The sequence below is a fragment of the Molothrus aeneus genome, chromosome 5, assembly GCF_037042795.1.
Source record: "Molothrus aeneus isolate 106 chromosome 5, BPBGC_Maene_1.0, whole genome shotgun sequence".
Taxonomy (NCBI): domain Eukaryota; kingdom Metazoa; phylum Chordata; class Aves; order Passeriformes; family Icteridae; genus Molothrus; species Molothrus aeneus.
The window spans coordinates 7,900,837-7,918,634 of record NC_089650.1 but is presented as its reverse complement, the minus strand read 5'-3'; the positions used below and the strand labels follow the sequence as shown (position 1 = coordinate 7,918,634).

The following is a 17,798-nucleotide window of genomic DNA, read 5'->3' as shown; positions in this document are numbered from 1 at the left end:
CTACTGTCAAATCACTGGAGATGGTTATGACATGGGGAAAAATATAAAAACTACCATACTAGGAAAGATCCCCAACCCATCTACCCAAACATCTACAGCAGCTGATGTATAAGCAAAAAGTGAAAGGAACAAGGAAACATGAAGCAATCTCTGCTGTAACATATATTACTTATCTCAGCCTCTGGTAATCTGTGTTTTAAGGAATTCATGAGCTGTGGTTGCATGCAGGCCACTGTTTCCATACTGACCACATGGCCTATCCCTCTGCACAGGTTTATCTGGTTCCTTTTAGAGATCCATTCACACTTTCAGCCCTGCAAACATCTTCCTGCAATGATTTCTTTCATGTAGTGATGCATCCCCATTCTTGTTTCTTTTAGACATGTTGCCCAATGACTTATCTTGGATCTCTGGATTTGCTGCTCTGTCAGGAACTGTGAATAATCATTTCCTGGTCACCTTCTCCATAGCAAGTATGATTTCATAGCCACATTATAACTTTCTCCCTGCAAACCTATTCACTTAGAAAACGACCTTTTCTTTAAACTGCAGGGTCCTATTGCCCCTCCCATTTCCTAGGAAGAGGAGGACTGGGGAAGTACTCTGTTCTAACTAAGTTCCCTAGCACAAAAACGACCTCGTGGATGAGACCACCACACCCACAGCAGGTCAGAGTTTGAATAAATACAGAGCATTAAGATACCTCCCAAAGAATTCATGAGCTTTAACAAGCTTCTGTCAGAACTTCAATTGTAGAAAAATTGTGGAATCTATGCACAGTTGCTATACATATTGGAGTCTGGTGACTGATTTTTGACAAATTTTTGACCAAGATTTTGACAAATCTTTGCTTAATCTACAGTCAAGGGACATTCACAGGTATTACTGTAAAACCACATGAAAATGTCATGACCTACTGACATCAATAATTGTTTTCTGCTGAACAACCACAACACCCTTCTGAATGAGATTTCCTTGTAGTGTGGTCCCATATGAAAAACTGAGAAAAATTATCAAAATAAGGATAGTTTACTTTCATCCCAATTCTGAATGAAATTAATTGAACAGTTAATTTAGTAGATGACCATAACTTCAAGTTGTAATGACATGCAGGGCATTTTATTCCTACTGAAAATGTCCCTGCTCTTCTTGACCACCGTCAGGATCTATTGAATGAAACTGTCATGATGTTCAAATTATTTAAAGCAAACATGTAATTTATAGTGAGACATGTTTTGTAAAGCACACGATACTTTTACAGCCTTTCTGTTGTAGATGTTATATGGACTTATAAAACTGTGCAGTGAAAATGCTTCAGAGTGGGGTCAAGTCATTTCAAGACAAAATTATCAGTGTAAGCTACCTTTATTCACAATAGGTTAGAATACTCTGATTATTTCAGCTTCCAAACTTGTGCCAAGACTATTTGTGGATTAGACTTCATATTAGTGCTCCTCAGGAAGTGGCCTATGGAGCGCACGCAGTAAGAAAGCATTAAAAACAGCTGACTGAGCCCCATCTACAATTTTAAGCCAGCTTGGAGATTTCACACATATACTGCTGACTCTGTACACTTGAACCAGTAAAAACAGACTGAAAGACCCCTTCAAACCTAAGCCTCTGGACTCAAACACAGCCTAACCCTCTTGTGTCTGCTGGTTGCTGCTGAGATGTGGGGAGGGCAGCAATTCTGAGCCTGCTTAGAAACTCCTGTGACACAAAAGACACCTTCTATCATCTTCTGCACCCATTTTTTGTTTCATCATAGGCAGTAATTTTACAACTCTGCCTAAAAGAAATGGTTGTAATGCATTCTAGGTGTTAATTAGTTTCAAAAGGAAAAGGAAAAGTTACAGTCTCTCTGCATAAAACCTAAGTATTTGAGCAAGCCTTCTTTCCACAGGATCTAAATATGTACATGCACATGGAGATACATGTGTCAGACTAAAAAAAAAAAAATCAGAATTTCTCAGCTTTAAAATAAATTTTGATTGTTAACTCTTGTCTGAGTTCCAGTGGAGGTTTTGTGTGCACATGTTCTCAGTGCAAATGTGGAGTACCAGAAAGGCCATGCGTGAGAAGCTGTGCTCTGAGGGTTATTTGGGACTAGGTATATTCTCCCAGAACTCTCACAAGAAAATTATAATTATGCAGAACTCACCATAACACTACAGATCCAACCAATTTAAAAGACATCTGGATTTACTTCTGGGTGTTCTGTTGAACTGAATCAGCGCCAAACCTTGTGAGATTCAGCCATTGCTATTGCACACACTGATAATGGTGTGGCAGGAGGCCAGCAGCAAATACTGACTCCTTTAACAGCCCAGCTGCTCCAGGTCTGCCCATCACAAACACAGCTCAGCTCACTGTCACTGTTACCTCTGCTGTCACTCCCAGTTCCTCTGCCTGTTTTTCATTCTGCATGATTTTAAAACTGAGAGAGGGTGTAAAAATTGAAGATCTATAATGTTTTAGCTCTTACAGACATTAAGTACTATCCCTTGTTTCTATTTTGCTGAGCTCCAAGGCTTCAAATCCTGCACTAAACCTACTGCATGTGACCAGTTCACCACTACTCCACACCACACACTGCATCCCTGAGAACATAACGTGGAAGTAGAGAATGACTCCTGTGAGTTGGTTATGCTCACTTTCAACAAGCAGAAAACCACCAAGCAAGCTGTACAGCAGTGATGAAACAAGCCCATGTATTTAATAACAACATTTGTCACCACTGCCTATTAGTATTTAAAGAGCAGTAAAAGAAACCAAACCTCTAATAAAAAGAACAAGGTGCTTTGAACAATTACACACCCTGCAACACAGTAATGACTACCCAGAGTAATGAAGCTAAAAGCCCAGAGGTAGTAAGACTACTAAGGAACTTTCCAGGGAAGCAAGATACAAAGAAGTACAACACAGAAAAACAACAAAAAAAAAAAGGGAACAAAGAAGTATTTTCTACAGAGGGTTTTTCTGACAAAACGCCTTCACTGAATCATGGAGAGGAAGCGAAAGCCAGCAAAGAAGTTAAAAATTGAAGGAGATAGGTTGCTTGGAAGAAATCAGAACAAAAGAGAGAGTAGGAAGGAGGAACTTATACACATAAAGGGAGATTTCCCCTAGTAGGAAATACACAAGGACCCACTCAAGTGGCAGAACTGAAATGAGTAACTGGTTTGTGGACCAGCAGGAACTGGGGCTACTTCCTTCTGCACTACTGAGAAGGAGGAAGTCCAAAGGGAGAAATTCTCAGTATTGCACAAACCAAACAGGCACAGTCATTCTTTCATCTCTTCCCCCAAACACTGGCCAAGCAAGTAGAAGCACAGCACAAGCTTACAAATTTACTCACACACACACAGAGTTCTAGATAAAACTGTGGGAATTGCTGGAAACAGTGAGACAACTCCTGTTCATTTCATCAAGTCCAGTAGGTCACTTTTCACACCTATTGAGCTGGCTCAACCCCAACATTTTCACCCAGGACTTGTGCAATTTTGTTCCTGAGGGTCAAGCCCTGGTTATGCTTTCTGAACCCTCCTCCTTTAGCACCACCACTTCTGTTGCTGGTGTCCAGGGTGGCCAAACCCTGCGCTCTGGAGCCTGCACAGAGGGAGGGTATAAATATCACAGAATCTCTCTGCTGGCTTGAGTTGATAGAAACGTTCTTTAAAGCTCAGCATCAAAGGATTCACTTTATAAGCTGCAAGCCTTGGTTCTTGTGCCAGCAGCGAGTTCTCCCCATAATTAATTAATGCCGTATTAATTGTGCATGTTCCACGGGCCTGTTGAGGAGGTGTGGCAAGGCCTGCACACGCAGATCAACCTTGCTGCTGCAGCCAAGAGAGGAGCACAGGAGACGGGAGGTAAAACCCCTCTGGGTGCCTACAGAGGAGCACAGTGTAAAGCAAAGTGCTCAGGGGCTGTGGAGGGGCACGTGCTGAGCCCTGCCATGTCACTGCAGCCAGCAAGGAGCAAGAGGGCACGGGGGAATGAATCTGCCACCAGCTGCACCCTTGTGCAATCTGCTCGGCTCCGGGCCAGCCATGAGCCAGCGGCCAAGAGGAGAAGCCCAGGGCAGCTGAGTGCCCTCACTCACGGGCAGGGTTTGGCCACAAGTCACAAGATCCTGTGAAATGGCTGGAAGGAGAAAGAGGGAGGAGAAAAAGGGGGATTATTCCACCTCGTCTCTGTTGCGTTGATCCCCAGCTCTCTGAGGACGTGGCAGCGTGGCCTTGCAGGGGCTTTGGCCATGGTTCAAGCAGTGCTGTACATCCAGCCCAGCACATCCACCTCACCACCCCTGGGAAAATCAGGGAATGCTCAGGACAGGAACAAGTGGGAAAGGGGATAACTCAGCTGCCAACACCCCCAGTGACAATGCCCATCCTCAGCTGTGCCTCAGGATTTTGCTGGAGACCCCCATCCATCACAGGACATGCCAGCCTGCACACACCCTTCCCTGCTGCAGCACAGAAACCAGGGACTGACTAAGGTCCAAGTGCTGCTCAGGATGATTTACAAAGCACTCATCCTCTATACAACTCTCAAGGCAGTGGACATGTATGTATTTTCAGCTGTAATCAGAATGACTGCTATGGTTAGCTTGAAATCTAACCTGCAAAGACATTTTCACATTAGCTCTTACAGTAAATTTATTCATCTCTATAAATTTTTGTGGGGGTAAATAATTATTTGTTTCTCTGAAGGTACTGCATGTTTGGTCTTTGCTTTCTAAAGAACAAAAAGAAGCAGGACTGGCAAGGGAAAATTTTACCAGAAGTGCAAAGTGAAAGGCATGAAATTAAAACTACATGAAACAACTGTAAAAAGGGGGAAGATAATGCAGAAAATTCAGAAGGTTTATAAACTAACTGCACAGAATTGTCTCAGCAAGTTACTTTTAGAAAAAAGGAATTTCAGTCTAACCATGCATTTGCTACAGCAGATCCACAGCAAATGTGAAAGAAATGCAGTTGAAGATCACACTACTTATTCTGAGATGACAAAGCACCGTAACAAACTATACATAGAGAAGCTCTGAAATATAGGCACAAAGCAAAAGCATAAAGAATTCTGCACAAAGCAGGTAATACTTTCCCTTCACGAGGGAGGCAAAATGCAATTTATGTTTACCATATAAAAAGGTGGTTTTCTTTTTCACAGTGTTGTGAGAAGGATGAACAGAAATAAACAGACATCTAAACTTTACAAAATTAAATCTATAAATGCAGCTTAAAAACTTTACTGATCTGGAAAGCAAATGGGTGCCAAACCCAAGACTTTTATTGTACACTGTCCCTTTCTTTCAGTAGTTTGAAATAAAAGCTAAACAGATCTCCCTACATTTTTTAAAAATAAAAAGGAAGCTATTTATAGCTGCATTTATTGGAGCTGTTTCCTTATCAGGAAGTACGTAGCTGGGAATTACTATCTGCCTGCATCGGAAATTCCTTCAGGGATACAAAAACCCAAAAAGGAAATTTCCCTTCAAAAATATTCTGTGGGGTTTTTTTTGCTGCTGGTGGGCATTTTAAAATAAAATGTCAGTGCTCTAACCAGCTCACAGCCCATTTGGGATGTTTATTCTGCAAACAAGAAGCTTTAAGACACTTGAGGGAAACATGAAGAAAAAATGCTCCTAGAGAACTTGAAGAGGGAGAATGCTGAGAACATAGTATGAAAATAACCCTTTTTATCAGGATGCTGAGACAGTGCAAATTCATTACCAGTGCTACAGGATCCACTTCTGAAATCAGTGTGTTTCTAAAGTTTCCAGCCCCTCCTGACTGAACTTCTGTGGCTCAGTTCATATGTTCCCCCTGCACCCTCAGGGCAGGAGTGGTGCAGAGTCCAAAATTCAGTGAAACTACCACTCTTCCTCAGAGAGGGGATGGAAAAAGCCCATACAGGGGTAGCACACCCTCCTGCACCTCACAGCACCAGGTCAGGGCAGAGGCCATGCAGGACATGGGGAGAACAATGCTTTCCTGCAGGGCAGGTTCAGGTTCTCATAGCCCATGGGATCCAGGGCTACAAACAGCTCTGGACTTGGGATAGTGAATCTGCAGCTACAAAGAGCCCCACAGTAAACTCTCAGATAGGAAAACTTCCACTGTCTCCAAAGCAACCCCCATAACCAATAATTTTCCTTTATCCTTTATCCTTCCTCTCCATTGCCTACAGAACAGCCCATACTGTGCCTGTGGGCTCCAGAAGCAGAAAGAACATTTTGGTTAATGATTGGAGACGTTAATTTAATTTTTACTTGTCATGGTATAATTTAACATTTTCATTTTCTGGTCTGTATAATTGCCACAGAGCTACCTGACCATGCTGCCAGTGCAGAGCAGACACTTTTTTTCAGTGGGATACAAAAGCATAGGGAGATCAAAACCAGACAGGCAGATGGAGTAAATAAAGTAGGGTGCTTCAGGCTATTCCTGGGGTATGACTTCCATGCATAAAAACTCATGAGGAAAGATTTGGACTTAAGCAAGTTTCCTAATGCTCTGACTCTCAAAAGCCAATCAGTGGTGATTGTTTATTAACTCCCAACATCACCAACCATATGCCTATTAAATCTATAACTAACTCATAACTTCTTGAACAAGGATCACTGCTACATTAATAGGACCATGCTAGTCCTGCACAAAACATTTTACATGAGAAGTGAGCACATTCAAATGTATTCATCCCATAAAAGTGCACAAGCATTCCACAAGGCTGGAATGCCTGATGCATTAAGAGCTCCACCCTCCCAAGAACCTCTGGAGAATGGTACTGCAAAGAGGCTCTTAGCTGAGGTGTTGGGACTGGGCCTCCAAATCTGGATGGAATCATTTTACCAAAAATGTCTCCAACAAACTCAAGAATCATTTAGCCCTTCTGCTCCAGCAGTAAAATGAGGAGTTCTAAAAATGGCATAAAACCCCATTTAATGGATATTTTACCAAGCTGTATTTGTTAAGCACCTGAAGGAGTGCCAGCACCAGAGAGGAAAGACATAAAAGTACAGCAGAAAGAAATCCAGCTTCTCATAAAGGGCATCAAATAATTCTTTTCTTTCTCTGTGTGTATACACATGACCTATCACATTAATTCCTGGGACCTCAAAGCTACAGCAGCTTTCTCCTTAGACACTGCATGTCCCTCTCAGTGCTGGACAGAGCTGTTCTCTCCCAAGAGGCAGCAGCAGCTCATCTCTGTTAAAAGATCATGATGCTATGCTGTTTCTGCAGGGCTTTTTACCACACTTGTGTTTTTCTGCAAGGCTCTCACCACACAATGGTTTCTTATTGTGGAGTTGTTAGTCATGGCTTACACGCAGTTTCTCTTCTGTGTTTTCTCTACTTGTATGGCTGTTTATGAATGCTGCATTCTTTGCATTCATTTTATTTCTTACAAAAATAATTTTTTAAAAAGAGCCTGGAAGCACTTATAACATAATACAAATGAAAAATCAAACGACATTTGGGATGGAAAGAGAAAAGCAAGCTAATTTTAGGTACACTGATCGTGACAATGTCCCTTTAAGACAAAGCTAAAAATGCTTCAAACCCAGCAATACCATAAATGTCCTGCTGCTTCTGCTTCTTATTCCTCTCCACACTTTCCAGGGGAATTCCACAAGGGATCAAGCTTGAATCCCATATTAAAGTGACATGGCTTCCTTTCCCCTCTGAATAGAGGTGAATGTGTATTTTGGAGATTTAAAACCCTACAGTGAAGCTCTCCAAAAGGGTAACAGACTGGCTCAGCACCACTGGGACTCCCACCCACACTGCCAGCTTTCCAGATCCTGAAGCACAGGTCTCTTTGACCTCCCACATTAGGACTGCTTTGCAAGCTCCCACTGAGGCAGGAAGGCTCTTACTCCTCCCCATGCTTCCACTGGGAATGGTCAGAGCAGGAAACTGCTGTTAACTCTGGGCAACAACCAGGCACGTTGGGAAAAATAAACCACTTGATTCTAGAATCTCTCAAGGAGCAGAAAGCAGCTCACAGCAAGTGAGCTTCCTTTACAAGTTTTTTCACACTTAACCTGGATGCTTCTGCCATAGCCACCAGGCAGCAGTACAGAGTGAATAGATTTAGGCTATCTATTAGTAAATAGATTTATTTAGTGAATAGATTTAGGCTGTTTGCAAAAGTTACAAGTGAAGGGGCCCTGTGTCACCCCAGTGCAAACCCAGTGACAAGGGGGTTAATTTCCTACAGGTGATGAACAAAGACCATGCCAGAAAAATGCAAAGCAGGATCTTCATGATCCAAAGGCCACAGTTTTCCCAGTGGAATCAGGAATGGTGTTTCACTCTTCCCAGTGCAACACAGTCCACATAAAACATTAGCATTTATGTTCACAGAGTGACCGGGCTGGAGGAGACCTTCAAGATCACTGAGTCCAACCCAGCCCTGACATCTCAACTAAACCCTGGCACCCAGTGCCACATCCAGTCTGTTTTTAAACACACCCAGGGATGGTGACTCCACCACCCCCCTGGGCAGACCATTCCAGAACTTTATCACTCTTTGTATAAAAAACTTTTTCCTAATATCCAAGCTGTATTTCCCTTGATGCAGACTGAGACTGTGTCCAATGTTCTGTCAGTGCTGCCTGGAGAAAGAGACCAACCCCCAGCTGCCTACAGCCACCTTTCAGGGAGTTGTGGAGAGTGATAAGGTCACTCCTGAGTCTCCTTTTCTCCAGGCTAAACACCCCCAGCTCCCTCAGCCATTCCTCACAGGGTTTGTGTTCCCAGTCCCTCTCCAGCCTCGCTGCCCCTCTGGATGTACTCAAAATCTCAATGTCCTCCCCAGCCATGGCACAAGAGTGACTCAGACTGGGCTTCCCACCCATCCAAGTTTGGATGATCTCTTTGAGGCTGGCCAGAGATTGACAGTAAGAAACCCCTGGGATGCAGGGTGGAGCAGATGAGTTCAATTCAGGTGAGCACCACAGGGTGCCTGTGGAACAGCCTGCCTTAGGTTAGAGGCGTGATCAGTACCTCCCCAGCTCATGCTCTGCCTCCTGTTTGCCCAGCAACTGGGCACAGCTCAGAGTGCTGAAGGAGCTTTGCTGGGGTAAGGGGTTCTGAGGCTGACAGGATGGCTGGCTGGGATTTCCACACTCCACTCAGCCTGCCAGTAGATTATTAACAGTTATAAACTGAAAGACCAGGAGGCACTGCTGGATGGACCCTCTCTGAATAGCTCACAATAAAATGTGCAAGAAGAGCCCGTGGTAGAAGACAAAGATGTAACATCAAGATTAAATACTGCAATTAGGTGTTAGCAAGCAGTGCCATTGCCAGGCTTAATTTTTTCTCTTTTTTTGTCATGGGTTGGCATTGGATACATGTAAGGTGAAAAGCAGATTAGGAGAAAAGGCAAGGGCAGTAAGAGGAAAGAACAAGGCTTAAGTGGCCATAATGTTAGAGAAGAGCAAAGAGAGGTCCAGGAGAAGCCAATAATTTGAGAAAGAGGCCAGCCCAGGTCCCACGAAAATCAGTGGGAATTTAACCACTCATTTCAGCAGGACCAGGATTAGTCTCAGCCACTAATTTGACATTCTGGCCACCTCTCCCAGTCCCTTTGTCATATGAAGCTTTTATTTTATTTTCCCTGTATGTGCGTCAGTCAGTTTTGTTCCACAAAGATCCTTCCAAAGCAAATATTTTCATTGCTTGCTGCTCTAAATGTGGCTTAGGGTAAAGGGCTTTTTTTCCCATCTCACTGCATACTTTCAGTTCAGTGCATTGAATATTCTAGTAACTAAACAACAATATGCTTAATGCTTCAAAGTGGCTTTCCAGCTGCTAGCCAAAATTGTAGAATAATTAACAGGTGCCAAAGGATTAATAAAAGGAGTAGCATAATTAATAGACACTACACAGAAAAAAAATGAATCCCTGGCAATCCTGAGTGTTGTTGTTTCCTCCACCTTCTCTTAATTGTTTCCTGCATTCCTTTAATAAGAAAAAAAAAAAAAGAAAACTAGTGCCCTTAAAACACAAATGATACATATGATACATATGAGCAACAATGCATGATCAGCAGAAAGAAACTGGCAACAAACTGCCTTCAGGTCTAATAAATGCCTTAGTTTAAAGAAACTGCCCAACTACCTGTCCTACCCTGCTACTCATGCCCACACAGAACTTTATTGCACTATTTGGTACAGCTAAGGTCACAAAGTTACCAAACCAATACAGAAGCACTGGACTAGTTCCCACCAAATCAGAGTATCCAATAACAATACAAATAGCCATGCAGAAAGATTCCTATGAAACACTCACTAAAAACTTAAAGGCCTTTAATATAATCTTTGCAGAAAACTAAACAAATTTCCTTTCTGTTCTTAATGAGGGAAGTAGAACAGATCATAATAACATGGGACAGAGAGATACTAAAATAAAAAATTGATCTCACTGGCTGTATGTGACCAGGCCTGCATTCTATGAAGTTTATCCAAACCAGCTGTGACCTGGAACTTATCACACACTGGAAAACCAAAGACCAGAACCCAAGCCTACAGTGGAAACAAAAAGCACTCAGGTGATTTTACAAACAGTTCTTTAGCTTTCCCTACCACCACTACACCCCAAACGTGAGTGGAGTCAAGACAACGCTGCAGTCCCAAAGTACAATTCTCCCCTATGAGGAGATGCATGTACTGTGACATCTCAAGTGTATCACTGCACTCTGAATATTAGTGCAGACTGTTGGGGGTTCAGAAAAAAGGCAACAGCAAGAAAAATTAGCTGTTGCCAAGAAGAATTGCTTTGTGTGCACAGAAAAGTATATGCAGTGTCTTACTATGACAATGGGCTGCAGGCATGTGAAGGATGCCAACACTAAGGAGAGAAGAGTAATTAGTTCAGAGGAACAAATGAACTTGTTTTTATGTTTGTATCAAGAGAAAACTCTGAAATCTTTGCCCATGAGATCACTCTTCCTAAACAAACACACACATGTTCCCAAGAGAAGATGCCCTTCAGAGATAAAAATCAAACTGTACAAATCAACATAAGCATGCAAGGGGGAATGATGTTGCACAGGACCAGAGCATGCAACAAATCCTTTCTCAGCACTGGGATTTCTTCTGTCTCTCTTTTTGAAGAAGTTTTATATTGAAGGAAAAAAAAGAAAACCATGAAGCCTGTAGCACACGTTTACAGTTGCTGTTTCAGCAGGCAAACCACCTTATTTTAATCTTGTGTATTACAAAAAAGGAAAAAAAGCTGTTTTCTCCATAATTCAGAGCCTATTAATAGACACAGAAAAGGGTTCTTGTATCCATCTCTTACATGCTGTATCCTCTATCCCGTTCCAAGAGCTGTTTATTACAAGGTATTGGCCCATAGCATAAAGTAAGTAGCTATTAACATTTTACCAGATGAGACAAAGAATAAAATGAAATTTAAAAAAAAAAAAAAACCACAAAACCCCAATAACCCTCTCTGTGGCAAAATGGAGTGTTTCCCCAAAAATAAGGGGTATGTAAATAGTTCCAGAGGACTTCCACCTATTTCTACATTTTTCATTATCACAATACCTGGGCAGTTTCAGAACAGAATTATACAGAAATAATACAGTTTCTGTATTATTTTTCAAAACATTTAAGAGTCTTTGCACTCATGGGGTTTTTTTCATTTTCAATTATGAACAAGGTGTCCAAGGTCCCAGAAGGCACCAAGGGCAGCACCTTGTGCGTGAGCTGAACTTGCTTCTCTTCAATTCCCTGTAAAAAATACCAAAAAATTTTCCAAACACTCCTTCTATCTGACATTAGTGTAGGCTAGTGGAGATCATGTATGCTGCAAAGAGATCATGTATGTCTGCATGGCAGACACACCAGGGACAAAGAGCATCTGTTTTCTGACTACATACCTGAAGTGTAGGAAAGGATATTCCCCAGCTCCCCACCGGTATTTTGTTGACAATGCCCCCAATATCTGTTCCTGGTGGATGTCAGGCAGACAAGCAGGTTTAAAAGTATGGGTCAAAAGTCCCTTACAGAGAAGTGCAGCACCAAAGAAAGGTGTTTTATCCAGAAATGATTCTTACTATCCCAGAGATTTAAAGTTAAGACTGATTACACTGCATTTCTAGACAATAGGCTAGCTGGGGAGAAAGCAGCTACTTAGAATATGAAAGGTTCTGTGAGAAGGGGAAAGGGCCTTCACATCACTCCCAGAAAAAGGTGCTTGTCTATATAATTTTAGCTCTGTTGACTCAAGAGAAGGATGCTTGTAGCAAAGAGAGGTCCACATTCCACCCTTCCAAACTGCACTTCTTTTTCCAGTCTCTGGATGAAATCAGCACAGCCTACCTGAGGCTCATTTGCTCACTAAGCAGTGACAAGTAATTTATCACACCAAAGGAAACTGCTTTACTTATTGTTCTACTGCTTTTGCTTGGTGCTTTCAGAGTGATCTGGAACATTAGAAACAGCGACCTTTCTTATCAGAAGGCATAAAACTGCCTGAATCCAGAGAGTGCTCTACATGTTCCATGTGAAACATTTGTCTCTAGGTCTCTCTTTGGGTCACCTGCACCTATGGCACAGTAGATGAAGATGTGTGGGGTGGGACTGAACCCTGCCCTGGTGTTGGCTGAACACCATCAGAATGTCCTGGAAACAGAAGGAGTGCAGGCCTGACAACCTATTGGCTCTGGAGGAATTTACCACATCTCCCTGTTCTACTGCAATGAGGGAGGCCTGAAAGAAGTTATGTTCCACATAAACAAAAAAAAAAAAAACAACTGTAGGGATGGAACATAACAAAAACTCAGACCTAGAAAATCCTTGGACTTGGTAAATCTAAACCCAACCTTTACACACAGCCTGAACCAGAAATTAGTTACTTTGCCTGACTTCTGAGGCAGGTGGGTTTAAGATCAAAGCTGCTCCTCAGACACATCTCTAAAAATAAACAAATAAAAAAATAAATGAGAGGACTCCATGCAGGAACTGAGAAACCCTATATTAATACCTCTTAAAACCTCATGCCACGAAATCCCAAAGGAGCTGAGTTATTTCTATACACAGTATTAGCAAGACTACTGGAATATCATCTTCACTTCTGTTGTCTTCAGTTTAAGAAGGATGTCTGAAGTGGCAGTCGGTTCACAGAGGTGACATAAACAGAATTTGAAATCTGAAAGCTTAACAGGAAGACTGATAGCCTTAAGAACCTCTCCCTCTTCTACAATTTAGTCAAGAAAAGGTTAAGAAGTGACAATTTAAAAGCACCTATATTAGGAGGAGTCTTTTGACAATATTTAGCAGGAAAGGCGATAATGAGATCTAATAGTTGGAAACTGAAGCTGACTAATTCAAACTATAAATAGGACACTTAAAAAAAAGGCAAATAAGGAGATAATTAAGCATTAAAAGAACATCTAGAGACCTTATATCCTCCTCATCACTTAAGTTTTTTACACGAAGAGCAGAAATCTTTCTGCACATGCTGTAGCTCAGTTACTGGACCTAAACACAGCAGTTACTGCATGAAGTTTTGTAACAAAAGATACACCAGAGATTGTTTTAGAAATTCACAATGGCTGCTCCTGGCCTAGCTATGAAGCTATGTGCCTATAGAGTGGTTTTAACAGTGTTTGGGTGGTCTGTTGATTGATAACAATGTTTTGTGTCAATACTGACTGCACACTGAGCTACAAAATACTACACTGCCATTGACTACAATTAGTAAGGCTATGTAAATGTGTTCATGTTGTTTATGACCTCAGACACTAACTTTATGGAAGGCTATTTCACAGATATTTCATGATTAATCATCTGTGCTTTTAGACTGCAACAAGTCAGACTGGTGTGGAAATACTAAAGGGAAAGAAGCCTTGCAAGTTTAAAAATGTGCCAACCAAAAGAACAGAAAAACCAAAACAAGAGTCACGGTGAAAGGTTGGATCACATTCTAAAAATACTGTGAAAGAAGTCTTCACTGAGAGGAAGCTTCATAAATTCAACACTATGCAGCATGCTGGCTGGATGGGAAGGATGCAGGTACAGCATGTACCACCACTGTCAGCATCAGGAGTCTCTGCCTCCCTGCCTTAGGCATCTGCCAGACACAGTGGGTAGGACAATAATAACTGGAAACCCACCTGTGACCCTGGCTGTGCAGTGGACAGACAGTGGTTTCCACAGCAGAAGTAAACAGCACCAAGTACTGCACTGAGTTAAAAACCCACAAGATCTGAGGATGAACAGCACCTGGGAAAAAACCCACAAGATCTGGGGAGTAACAGTATGGAAAAGAACTGCTGGAGAAAAACTGCTTCTGTGTTGGGTTTTTATTGTGCCTACTTTGGGCAAAGCATAGAAATGGCTGTGAGTGTGGCAGCCAAGCCCTCCCCAGGCGAGGGGAACAGCTGAGCAGCCACACACACGTGCAGCCAGGCCTGGGAGCTCATGGATGCTCAGGCAGGGACCAGACACAGTCAGAAACGCTGCAGCAGCAGCTCCCATTCCCACCAGGAAGCACAGAAAACTGGGCCACACAGGACATGTGACACAGCATGGGAACGAGTGACCTTGGGGCAGAGTAACTCACGGCCAGCAAGGGAGCGAGCACAGGACTAGAGAAATGCTTTAAACACAGTTTGCATCCAGAAAAGGAGTGTGTGTGGAAGACAGCTGAAGACAGGAATGACAGTGTCTTGTGACAAACATGGACTTCCCCCTCTTCCCCCCCATAAAGTCCCAAACCCATTTGTGAGAGGGCAAAGCACAAAGTTTTGTTTGCTCCTGGCCCTCTTGTTCATTGTTGCTTAAGTACCCCAGGAATGTAACACCTGACAAAAGTTTACTTAAAACATCTTTATTTCCATCAGAACTGCTTCCCCTCCAAAAAGGAAAATTCCACTCTTCTTGTCCCCATCCTAATTCACCTCTCACTGGCCAACAGTCCTTGGCCTTTTCTACTTGTCAAACATTAAATCATCTCAGCAAGGAAGTACCTGGCTCTGATCTTGCCCTCAGCTCCAGTTTTTGTTCCAATGTCAGTGATATGCCCTTCCTCCTTTGCAGCATCTTTTTGTGCACAGCTAAGCTCACTCCTCCTCCTTTCCCACTGCCTCTGGCAGCAATCATGCTCTACACTAGAGAGCCTGGGCATCACAAGTATTTGAGATCCCTCAGAACCTGAAAACAGCCACAGCACAAATGCATTCCACTTGCCACAGCTGGTGAAACTCTGACCTTGTGATGCAGAGTGTAACTGAGCAATTCCAATAAAGTGGAAGGAAACATAGCACTTCCCGTCAGAATAAACCCTCCATATTTGTGCCTGTCACAAAAAACAGGCCAAATGCTTGACAAGGAGTGCAGGAGATGGGAGGGGAGTTCAGCATGCTGTATTTAAGAGTAATTTTCTTCAGTTAAAAACAACAGCCAGGAAAAGCAAACCAGCTTATTAAAACAACAACAAAAAAGTACAAAGCCAGGGACTTCCCTGCTCTCTTCCATAAAACCAGAAGTCACTCCTCACCCTGCCCCACCCCCTCCTCAGCGCAAGAGCTTAAGCAGCCTGGTGCTGACACTCACGCAGGTGTGCTGGCAGTCTGACGGTGTCTTCCTCCATCCTGATGGCTTGAGGCACTGGGACATGTAGTGGTGACGAGGTGTAATTTGGTACCGGGCTCGCTGGAGGTGTGTACGAAATTCTTTCCTGCTGTTAAAAGAAAGTGGGGGGGGGGGGAGGGAGAGAAAGAGAGAGGACAACGTGAACTTTGGAACAGAGGTATGAAACCATGGCAGAGGAGGTGGATGTGGGTGGAAGGAAGGAAGTGTGTGCCTGGTGATGTGCACTAGTGGTGCACCAGCTGCCCAGGGAGCTCCAGAGCACACACAGAACACTGGCCAGTGCTGCCCAGTGCTGAGGAGGGGCCAAGCACCTTTTAGGGTGGCAGGATTACTTTTCAAGAGAGCCATGAAATTTCCAAGGGCCTTCTCAGAAATTTGCCAAGGGAGGAACAGGGAGGTGACATGCAAGTGGGGAGACTCCGAGGGCTTTATGTCAGTGAAAATCTGACAGCAAGTCCACGATACATGCGTGAGTACCACTGAAGTGCCAAAACCACTTAATCTTACGTTATCAAATCAGTCATGATCTGAACAAGATAAGTGTTTAGCACTCAACCCCTTCCTACCATTTTAAAGACATTAATCAGTAACTTTTGTCATTGCTGCAGAAAAACACATCACCAAAGACTACTCTATTTACCATCAAGTAACGTAGTACTCCTGTTTTTGCTAAACTAGCTACCATTACCTTCTTTGAAGTAGTTCAACTTGCATCCAAGTACAGTCAAATAGAGTTAAAGAGCAACTTATGAATGTTGTATTAGTTTCATAACTGTCACAATTAGGTTCTTACTTAGGAAAATGCCTGACGAGAAATCTAAGACTGAAACTTCACGCTATCTGAAGGGAAAATTCTTCCATATTCTAAGCCTCCAATCATAGTACAAAATATACTCTTTGTAAATAAACATAGCCACAATTTTACAGAAACATAAAAAACTATTATTATATGCTTCCTGGAAGGTAATGCATGTTATTCTCCAGAATACTGACCCACCAGTGCAAGTATGTATTTACATCCATGCACATACAGAAGCAGGAGGAGGTACTGTAATTTCTGAGCATTTGCAGGACAGTACAAATGCAGCCTCTCACCCTGACCTTGATCTCCGGCAAACGGAAAAGACAAATTTGGTGCTGGACCAAGAGAAGGTAATTGCTTCCATGACAAACCACAGCATTATCACAGCCATGAGACAGGAAAATAGACTGAGGCTGATAGAGGCACCTGCAGAATGTAATGTAAGCACCCTTGCCACCAAAGGGAAGGGGAGGTTTGCAAAAAACTCTACAGGCAGATTAGGTGACATCTAAAAATAAAGGGAACACCTAGAAAGTCTTGCAGCCACCGCTTCAAAGCAAGCCCAGCTCCATCTTTTGCAAGGTGCTGTTTGCTGCTCAGGAGCTCAGGTAGAACCAGAAGTTTACCCTCAACATCAGGAGTCCCACCACAACACCCTATAACCACACGGCAGAGAAGACTGACAGCATGTGGAGAACACACTAATATTACAGGTTTAGACAGAGTGAGAAGACAAGCCTGTTTCACTCCACCATCACTTTGTTATTTTTGCAAGTATGGCCCCTGTGTCTGTCAGCTCAGTACTTTCTAAAGAGAAATTGTTCAATCTTATGTTCCTGTCTCCCAAAAACTCAGTTTCTTTCTACTCATCACTGGCCAGTCAACAGCAACCCATTAGCTAACATGAATTCAGTTTTGTGCAGTTACCAAACAGGGATGTTCACTGTGACGCAATGAAAGACGCGCCTGTGGAGCTACAAGGCATTATTTGATTTTTCAGCTTCCCCAACTCCCTCCCTGACCCAAACCAGCTGACTCTGTGCTTCCTGTTGCAGAGGTGTGGCACTCTGTGCCCATCTGCACCTCTGCCCCTGGTGCACAGCACCCCTGGAGGGCAGGGAGACCTGGCAGTTCCCAGCATTTCCTGCTGCCATCCACAGCGCAGATATGGAACCACTCTGCAGCCGCTAACTTTGTTCATGGAGACATTCATAAAAAAGAGGAACATTTCTGAAATACAGCCACACAGATGCTGCCTCTGTTAACGGGCACTGGGGGATAGGTGGGAGACCCAAAGTCCTTTTCCTATCCTCCCTCCTGAAGAATGCAGGATACAGTCCAAGCTCAGGTCATATTGCTTGCTCACGGAATCACCACTGC

The 17,798-nt window shown here is 43.0% G+C and overlaps 1 protein-coding gene across 2 annotated transcripts in view; it reads right to left on the bottom strand.

Annotated features, from left to right (window-relative positions):
- The window catches only part of ETV6 (ETS variant transcription factor 6), a 127,108-nt gene that overhangs the window by 68,660 nt on the left and 40,650 nt on the right, over positions 1-17,798 (bottom strand). The window contains exon 2 of one of the 2 annotated variants that reach the window (XM_066550535.1): positions 15,578-15,704. In XM_066550535.1, the coding sequence (XP_066406632.1) occupies positions 15,578-15,704 (127 nt within the window). The remainder of the gene's footprint in view (positions 1-15,577; positions 15,705-17,798) is intronic. The other variant, XM_066550536.1, reaches the window with a different exon arrangement.